Source organism: Adiantum capillus-veneris, chromosome 4 (genome assembly GCF_014529385.1).
Source record: "Adiantum capillus-veneris isolate H3 chromosome 4, ASM1452938v2, whole genome shotgun sequence".
NCBI lineage: Eukaryota > Viridiplantae > Streptophyta > Polypodiopsida > Polypodiales > Pteridaceae > Adiantum > Adiantum capillus-veneris.
The window spans coordinates 38,266,265-38,276,637 of NC_140934.1; the positions used below are offsets into that span (position 1 = coordinate 38,266,265).

Genomic DNA, 10,373 nt, shown 5'->3' on the forward strand with positions numbered 1-10,373 from the left:
ATAATAGAAGAATCAAGACTTACCTTTGAGGTCTCTTGGTATTGTCCTTACAGTATCACAAATCTTGTTTGGTTGTTTGTGTGTGTGTGTTCTTCTTCTTCTTCCTCTCTCTCTCTCTCTCTCTCTCTCTCTCTCTCTCTCTCTCTCCGTTTTGATGAAAGGCAATGGAGCGTTTGTCGTTGGGGCTTACAAGAGCAGGTGATGCCTAGAGAGAAATGTTGAGGGAGGTAGCAAGAATGAAGGCGTTGATAAAGAGAGGAAGGTGACATTGGAAGGAGCAGATCGACTAGCTAAAGAGATATAGCACAGTTGCTAATGTTCACTTCTAGAGGGTTCAACTAAACGTACCACATCTTTAATGCACATGCAATATTTAAGGGTTGGCCGAAGACTATGCCAATTATCCATCACTTCATGAGACAATTTGATTTCTGTCTACCGATGAATTCGATGCTCTTGCAAAAAGATAATGTGGGGCAAGGGATAGGCTCAAGATTTTCAATGCATCATTGGGAGATGGAGGAGAGCTGAATAGCTAGTTTAAGTTGCATGAGGTCTAATCTTTTCTTGTTACCATTGTTTGTAGTGAGCTTATCCATTATGATAGAATCTTATTCAACGTGGAATCAAGTTTAACAATTAGTTGCTCAATGGATGTGGAGTGCTCGTGGACTGTTAACAGCAGATTTGACCCAACTATCTATGAGCACGAGTCTTGTGGCACCTCATTTGAGGAAAAAAGAATGCAACTAGTGACTGGCCTTTCATGACACGTGGCAAAGGTTCGCTACTCATCTATTTGTACTTTTGAGTGCGAGGCTTTACTAAATGAGTGATTTTCTCAACTCTTCGAAAAATTCATCGGATGGCAGGGCTTGAGTGGACAACGGGGGACTGCCCTCTCCACTTTGCACATGTGTAAAAAAGAAAAGAAGAAATGCTCCCCTTTTGCACACAGACACAGGCATTTCTCCCCCCTTCCATCAACATAGACATACCAACCTACATCTCTGTCTCTCTCTACCTACAAGTCTATATGACTCTCTATATATCAATCATCCACCCACTCTCTCTCTACAACAACCTTTGCCCAAAGTCTCATGCCGCATGCCTACACACAAGTGCCCTTGTCAGCCCATATTTTATAATCGCTTCCTCTCTCTGGGCCTTCGACCACAATGCTTCGTCTGAATTAGCCGAGACCGCGCGCCTTGTTGATGAAGCTGGTGCCCGTCTTATATCCCTGACTCTTCCTCCGCCTCTTCCTCCATCGCCCATCGCGGTGAAACCCATCGTCATTATTCCACTCTTGTGCATCACGAGCTCTAATGACGGAATCCTGAGTCACACACACACACACACACACACACACACACACACACGCAGTCGCCCCTGCTTGCTGACGCGAAATATAGCCATGGCTGAAATGCCCAAGAGCTTTTGAGCGGCGTCCACGTCTCGCACAATACAAACGCAAATATGCAGGTGACTGCGCTTTCTCTGCATGATGGAGGGTATTTTTGTTCCAAGGTCGACGATGAAGATCAAGAGCTGCTGGAACGGCAGGCTGAGAATGGTGGTGAGCAGCAGCTATTAGGCTTGGGTTATGGGCTGAATGCAAAGCAAACAGAGGCTGATAGTGGGCAATCAAAGCTGTGTGCAAGAGGCCATTGGAGGCCAGGTGAAGACGAGAAGTTGAGAGAGCTTGTCTCGCTCTACGGGCCTCAGAATTGGAACCTTATTGCTGAGAAATTGGATGGAAGATCAGGTGAATTTCCACTATTTTATGTTACCACCAAAATACTATGTGTTGTGCAGTGAGTAATTTTGCTAGTCCTTCTCAAATTAAAAAAGAAAAACTTGATTTTTGATTCATGGGATTTTGCAGTTTTTTGGGGCATTGCTTCCTTCCTTTTCGTAACCTTTGCACATATTCAAGTAATCAACCCTAACAAAAATGTCACCTGTACACTCATAATATGCAATTTGTAGCTAAATTAGACTTGGTTTTTTGCTTTCATATAGATTTCCCTAGTGATACATACCATCAAATTTTATATTTCTCCTGCTTTTTGTTCTGTTTTTTCTCACTTTGTTTTGTAATTGTGCTTCTGGTGGTTTTGCGTGATTTGTTTCCTAATCAACCCTAACAGAAATACACTCCTGATATTGCGATTTGTAGCTTAATGAACCCAATTTTGTGCTTTTCAATTGTCCACTCTTGTATGGTAATCAAATCTCGTCTTGGAACATTGTTCTATATAATTCTCAAACATATGTATAACCGAATGTTATGTTTCTCCTGTTCTTTTTTGTTTATTCAATTGTTTTGTGAAATTTTGAAACCAGCTTAAATTTTCAAGTGTTTAGCATGTTTCATTACAGTTAGAATAAACTTGTTAAATTCAGCTTTTTCTGACAAGTCCTTGCAATAAAACAATGCAGGAAAGAGCTGTAGACTAAGATGGTTCAATCAGCTAGACCCAAGGATAAATCGGCGGCCTTTCTCAGAGGAAGAGGAGGAGAGGCTCCTGGGAGCTCATCAAATGTATGGCAATAAATGGGCTTTGATTGCGCGCATGTTCCCAGGTAGAACCGACAATGCAGTAAAGAATCATTGGCATGTCATCATGGCACGCCAATGCAGAGAACATTCGAAAGCGCACAAAAGAAAGCGAAGCGGTACATCATCCGCACAACATTCTCTTCATACCATGAGCTCTAGGGGAACGCAAGAATATCCAAATTATGCTCGAAGGCAACCGCAGTTTATGAGTACAGGTGCGTATGATGCACAATATGTGCATGCATATGATGATGTGAGAGATAGGATTGTGCTATCTTCCTCACCGGCCTTGGCTGATGGAGGTCAACTTAGCTCCATGTCTCCTGTCAATAGTGCATACCTTGGGATAGAAAGGAGTTGGTTTACCTCTTCTGACACTCAGTTTAGTAGTGAGATTAGTGGTAATGGAACTAAAGAGCTTCAGTTCAATGATATCAGTGCAGCTGACGATTTAACCCATTTTTGTGACGTCAAGAAATGTGACGGTAGCAGAGTCTCTTCTGATGAGATCCAACTAAGTAGCTCAAGCATGCCCTCTGCCTCATCTTCCACCAATCATACTAGTGAGTCCTTCTGGCCTATAGCACCGCAAAAGGCGCCTGCCAATCAGCAGCCACCACATGGGTCCAATGTAGAGCGAGCTAAGGTTTCCTCAGTCAATATCCAGCAGCTGCAGTTTGACATTGCGCCTGGTAAGCTCTGCTTTGCCAATCATCAGACACCAAGTCAATATCCTGAAGCAAGTTCATGCTCAAGGAAAGTTGGCCCGCAAAAACTGATGTTGTTTGTTCCACAATCTCTCTCACAAGAAGATAATCTGAGTTGCTCATCCAATTTGAGCTGTGAAATGGGTAGATACGCGCCTCAAGATGAGTGCGGCCACTCGACAAGGCATCGACAGATCCCTGTGCTAATCGATTTTCTTGGTGTCGGTGTTGAGAGCTAGAAGATTAACAAGGCTCGACACACCCTCATCCACTCTGTAAAAATTTATCAATCACTAGTGCATCGATCTTCTCTCTTGTTCAAGGCTCTGTGCATCAATTCTTTTGTTTTCTGGGGAAAAACCTTTCAAGCCTATGCATGCAGTTCAACTTGGGAACTGAGGCATACAAGCTTAAATACTTTTGCTATAATTAAGCTTGAATGTGATACAAAAGCCCGAATGAGAAATTTGAATGAGCGACGAGACTATGGATCATACGGCATGCACCGAGAGGGGACATGGAAGACCCCCTCTGGTTTCTTATGTGAGGAGGTTGGAGGCAAGGATCAATTGGCATTATGTGGACAATGTCTCAAAGGTTGAAGAACAGGGCATTGAGCTTACTGCCTAATTAAGGTAAAGGAATGCATACTCATTCCATATTGTTAAGTATGAGCAACATAATCATCAACAGAGTGGTGGGCACCAGACATTGAAACTGGTTTTGTTTATTCTTTTGCCCATTTTAACCCACCACATCTTGGCTGTATCACACTATTGGGTATGCATGTGATACGATGGTTCAGCACAAAAAGCTGGAGAGGGTGATGGCTTGCATGAGTGGATTCTCCGGTCCAAGTGGTCGGTGCTAGCACTCGGCAGCCGCAGGCCCTTGAGTCAAAGATGGTAACAACAATGATTACTATGTAGGCAGGCCTCCTATGTAAGGTCACCCGGTCACCTATGGTGTCAGGACCATAGAGCATCGATGGCATGTATGGATAGGGTGCATATACCACACGGTACATGCATAGAGCTTGGGGGTGGAGTCCAATGGATGGGTCATATGGCCACATAGGTGGTTAGAAGGTTGTGTACAACCATCATGGGTGCATGGCGCGGCACACCATAGGTTTGGATGTCCGGCCAATCGTGAACTTGCCAAGACCGTTCTAAATATCTAGGTATATGTGATACTCCTATGGTTGGGTGGAAAGTTCTTATGTGAGTCCTCCTATCTGAGAGATCTGTTCCTCAATGGAGAGCTTAGGTTGAGAGGCTCGATGCCTACACTTCATCTTGAGCTCACTAGAAACCGTCGCTTGCGAGGCAAGGGCGAGGAACATCTGGGGCTCGGAGCTTGCGAGTGGAACCCATGAACCATTTGGCCACCTTTTGCCCAGCTTTTCTGAGATGTGAATGTTGAAGCCCCTTGTCTCAATAAATGGTAACCTTTTGGCCCATGAAAGTATGAATATTTGAATCGATTTCAGTTGCAAAGATGACAGCGATGGCAAGAGAAAGGCAATGTTTGGACTTTGGAGTATGGCAGAAGTGGGAAAAGGAGGTCTGTTCTCCAAAGGGGCATCAAGACATTGGCTCAATTTCCATTTCTCCTTGTTTTTTATGCTTTTCTTATATGTCTCTTTGGCTTTTAGCTCTATCCCTTGCAAATTGACCCCCAGGTAAAGACCTGGTGGAGCCCTTTGAGCAAGGGTTTGAACCCATACACATCTCTTTGTGCCCGACAAATGGAGCTTACTGTTTGAACCCACAACCACACCATATTCATTTAGGCACTTGGCCAGCTGTGCTTAGCAACGTTAGAGGCCACAACCATACCTATCTCACACTCTCAAGCAATCAAGCTCATGACAATTCCAAGGTTTTCTTGCTTCACTTCGAGTGGATGGAGATGAGGGTTAAACCCAACACCTAACGGCTCAAAAATCGCACCGCCTACCTAACCTCATGATTGATTCCACTTCAACATGTTTGTAGAATCATGACCCACCCAAGGAGGAGGATGCATTCGAGTGTCCAAGGGCAAGAGCCCTAGCAACCTGAACACCAGGTGAGCACAAGGTGTCCCTATATAGTGTGACCTAGCAGGAGATTTGGACCCACGACCCTTAGGGGGAGAGGCCAAAGCTGTACCCGTTAAACCAACTCTTTGTGGACATGACCCACCTGAGGATGAGGATGCACTCGAGTGTCCAAGGGCAAGAGCCCTAGCAATGTGAACACCAGGTGAGCACAATGTGTCCCTCTATAGTATATGACCGAATTTGAACCCATGACCCGCAGGTTGAGAGGCCAAAGCGGTACCGTTAAACCAACTCTTTGGGGACACAATATGGAAAATTTTACTGTGATATTATTTGGAAAATTTTCAGAACAATTCCTGATTACTTTTTCCATTGTTTTGCACACCTAATCTCCACAATGCACATGGTGTTATTTTATTGGCCTAAAATTCCTTTCTCCACAGTACAGTACAAAACCTGCTTTTTGGATTAAAATTTATAAATGCTGTCATAGGAAAAACAATTGTTAATTTAACAGTTTCTATAATGATGGTCCAATGCAAAAGCAGATTTAATTTCTGATGATTATCTGGCTATATAATAAGAATAAGAATGGAACTTTGAGAGGGCTATATAATAAGAATAAGAATGGAAAATTAAAATACTGAAAAGGTGGGCTGGATTCTCCAAGCTGCAAGACCGTGCAAAACAATTGAATGTGTTGGATTCCCGACACGTGACAAGATAGGCCAGCGTATCCTCTCCTTACGATTTCCTTCAATTATTTTATTAGTTCCATAGGCTACACTATACTATTTAATTATTCCTTCTCTACTCATTCTTGGTACCCTTGGCTATTATTACTGGTTGTCATAACCTTCTCATTTTTTAATCAATTCTGTATTTTGTACGTGCTACCACCCCCACTTTGGCCTGTTTCCTAGGCTGGGAATCACCATATAATGGAGAGCATTCTGATGTCCATCACTTCTTCACAAGAGGAACTTTTCCAACCATCGAGAAATGGAAATTCTCTCTCCTTTGTCTGGTCAAAACATTAAGAATATGACAATTTTCACACTAAAATTTGTAGCATACTTAAATTTTTTAAGAGAAAAGCTTGAAATCTAGCCATGAAAGTAATCCTTGTACCTGGAAATTGCAGGGTACCCTTGCAATTCCCCAAGAAGGGAACCTTCCATGGTTACCTCATCCCTTAGGAAAGGCTATGATCTGATTGGCCTAGTGTTCGACAAAGTCTTTTTCCCTAGATGGCCAAGTTTCCTCCTCGTGAAGATGCAAACTCATAATAATAGTAAAATCTTTCAAATTTGCAAGATTTTTGAACTATTTCCTTACAGTTTTCGCCCGTTTTTCTCAAAGTTTCCCCGCTCAATGCTTTTTGAATTCCCTTACTTGAATGCAAGCTCTGAGTTTCACCTCTTGTTGAAACTTATTCCCTTCTCCTTGTCTTCTACTCTGTGAATGTCCTTCTTTGATTGTGCCCTTTATTTTCCCAGTTGATTTGGAAGCTCGAGTTTCCCTTTCCTTCATACCCGGATGGGAGCTAAAGTGCATGTCAAAATTCTAGCTCCAAGCGGGACTTTTTTGAAGCTAGGGGGCTGCACATGGAGACACTAAGAAAGTGAAACAAAGCGGCATCATAATTGGAATGGAGGGGTTCCCATCTTACACCTGGTTCCCTTGGCTCTTCAAGCTAGGAGGAGAATCCTTGAATACCTTTTGGAGGGAAGTTACTAGAAAGGTGAATAACAAAGAGATTTCTGAGCTTGCACATTTTTGGAATGACGATAAGTTTTGCTGAAAGGATGTGGACCAGTTGGTGGTGCAGCATAGTTTCAATCTAAATGAATGTTATTAATTAGTAGAGTCTCAAAAGTTATATTCAATAGTTCAATGCTTGCTACCGGGGACAAGAGCTTGATTGGAATGTCAAGAGATAGAGAAGGAGAGAGCTTGCAAGCGCGCGCGCACACACACACACAGATGAAGGTAAAAGACTGTACTTCTTCTCCTTCACAAACTCAAGATAAGAGGTCTACCAAACATAAGGGAAAAATACAATATAAAAAAGAACTAATACAACGGTTAGTATGAACCGCTACTGAATGAGGTGTGTAAGCAAGTGTGCCATTGCTCTGGTAGGTAGACCAACTCGGTGTAGTTCAGTTGTAGTATCATTGACGAAGATATGCGTATTTACCAAGGTGCACCAGTGATGATGACTGTCGATGATAGTCATCCAGGAGTTATATATGTTGAGCTTGATATCTCAACACTCCCCCTCAAGCTCAACGCCATCTCTTGTATGTCAAGCATCGCTCAAAACCACCGTAGCTTCGCCACTCCAAGGGCCTTCGTGAAGATATCTGCAACCTGCTCATCCGTCGCCACGTACTGTAGGTCGATGTCGCCTGCTAAGACCCCCTCTCTGATGAAGTGATAATGCACCTCAATGTGATTTGTCTTGGCATGAAACACTGGGTTTCGTGCCAATTGTATGCTGCTAAGCTTGTCACAATAGATGACAACCGGTCTCTATACCTGCACTCCAAAGTTGTGAAGTAGCAATCCCAGCCATGCTACCTCACATGCCACCACTGCAGCACCCCTGTACTTGAAAGAGCAACCGTAGGTTGCTTCTTGCTGTTCCATGTGATAGCAACACTCCCAAGTGAGAACATCACTCCAAGTGTACTCACATGCTTCCTCCATCGAGTATTACCTACTGAAACAAAAAAATAGATGCTTGTCCCACCTACTGCTCATATTCTATTACCTACTATCTCCATCTTGATCTTCCATTAGCCGGAATCTAATGGGATTCCAACAACTAATAGAATCTTCCATTAGCTGAAAATAGAATCTAATGGGATTCCATTTTCAAGCAAACAGTTCAAGACGGAGATGAACCTCATCATGTTGCAAGTCGGAGATGAAATCATATGTGCTGAGCTAGTTCGCCTACAAGCAACTCGTTGTAGCATACATAAACTACAACCTTTAAAAAGAAGAGGTGCCTATCTCCTCCCCCCTCCTTCGTCTCTCATTCTTGCCTCACGCATGGTGCTCGACCACGTTGCACCCTCACGTGCCACTTGGCTCCAGCATGTCCCATGCAACCTTTCTCCGTTGTCTCTTGCTTTCTCATCTTCTTTCATGCCAATTGACTCCCTATTGGTCATATGCTTGCCTAACCACCACATGCCATCTCCCTTGCCTATTCCTTTATGACCACTAAGGGATCCAAGAAGATTCTCATCAATTAGTGAGTACTTCTCATTTACTTACTCTCATATGGTGCTAAGATTATTTGAGTCTTAGGAACAAAGAGAATAGCATCAAGGTATATTGATATAAACTAATGCTATAAAGACACGAAAGAGAATTTGACTGCACAACATATGCAACTCGAGTGTGTTCTCATAGAACCTACAAAACCTTATATGGAAAATAGGGGTATAAATAACTTTTTTCACTATAGATTTGAGGATTTAAGTGATCCATCTTATTGTTTTCAAGCACTTATAATGTTTAAGTTGCAATTGGTGGCCATAGTCAACTCTTGTTGGGTGTACGTGCACATGCCTCTTTCTAGATCCAAAGCTCTAATTCAATGTTGGTTGCACACAACAAAGTGATGGGGGGCTCCAAAAAGTATGTATGCAAGCAATACTTTAGGAGTAGGGGAGAGAAGTATGCCAACAAAAGGATGTTCAATAATCACTAGAAGAGAGATGCCACCAAGAAGATAAGCGTTCCATTTGGGTGCAAGGAACAGTAGGGAAAAGCTTCAATGCACATGCACTGAGTTCTTTTGATGGCAACATTGAGTAGCACATGTCAAAGAGATTCATTAGCACAATAAAAAAAACACAATCGCTCATCCTAGAGATTTGATTTATGGCTTGAATAACATGTAGCTCATCCATAACACAAAGTTGATCTTCCCAGTAGGGTGGTACGGCGTTTTTGTTACCTAGAATCTAGCAAGATACCACTACAACTTTGGGAAAAAAGTAAAGCTAGTTTGGAAACGAAAGGCAAAAGAGGGAGCGCTGTATGCAGATGGCATGTGGAGGGACAATAGAGAGAGAGAATATATGATGCAAATCGAGGCCTTGAGATTTTATTTTATCTGTGTGCTTTGCGCAGTGCCACAGAATAGACCATGGACTTGTGTGTGTGTGTGTGTGTGTGTGTGTGTGTGTGTGTGTGTGTGTGTGTGTGTGTGGAGTGGCGACGAGAGCCTCGCATGCAGAATGACGCAAGGCAGGGGCGGGCTTTGTCTTATGCAGTGCAGAGCCTCTCTTTTCTTGGTAGACTGGCTTCCTTGTTAGAATACATATAACACAGGAGCATGGGAGCAGGGGAGACAAGAAGACGAGAAAATGATGCAGGCCTCAGGGCACGGCGCATGACCGAGGGGAGGGCAACATGGCATTGGAGTGCCTCGGGGTAGTGTGCAGATCCTACCCGCTATGGTGAGGCTCTGCATTTTCTGCAAGTCTGATCACTGCCTGTCACCGTCCATGGCGACCTTTCCTCTGTGCATGCGATGGCATCATTTTGTGCTGCTAATGGATCCTTGCTATTAGTAAGGGTACCATGACTGAGTGCGACCATTGGCAGTAGCAGACGAAGGCGAGTGGGTGGAGGGGCAGGGAGTTTGCTTTGCAAAGGGGGGAGGGCGAATACGAAGTGTAGGGCGCACAGGAGGCCCAATTTTGCTTTCGCAAAAATGTAGCACCGAATCTTTAGTGTTAATAAACTTGGACCAAGTAGTAGGAGTAATAGAGAACGTTTTGAGGGTTATTGTTTTTTTTAAGTGCTCAAGGGTTATTTTTCAAAACTTGGAAAATCTACATATGAGAAATTTTAAAGGTAAATTGACTATAATTGAAATTTTTTACACTAAATTTCTCTACTTCTTGTAGGTTTTCTCGCCAAGAATTGTTCAATACTCCAATAATTGGCCATTGTATTCTAAGAGTAAAATGGCATCGAGCAAAGACATCATGCACGAGCTTGTGGGACACCAAAAACTCTAGCA

At 43.2% G+C, this 10,373-nt stretch overlaps 1 protein-coding gene across 1 annotated transcript; it reads left to right on the plus strand.

Moving 5' to 3' along the window:
- Nucleotides 1–1,097: 1,097 nt before the first annotated feature.
- LOC147458997 (uncharacterized) lies at nucleotides 1,098–3,588 on the plus strand. The gene is made up of 2 exons (XM_086509744.1): nucleotides 1,098–1,768; nucleotides 2,446–3,588. The coding sequence occupies exons 1-2, from the start codon at nucleotides 1,480–1,482 to the stop codon at nucleotides 3,510–3,512; spliced, it is 1,356 nt and encodes a 451-aa protein (XP_086365870.1). The 5' UTR covers nucleotides 1,098–1,479; the 3' UTR covers nucleotides 3,513–3,588.
- Nucleotides 3,589–10,373: the final 6,785 nt, after the last annotated feature.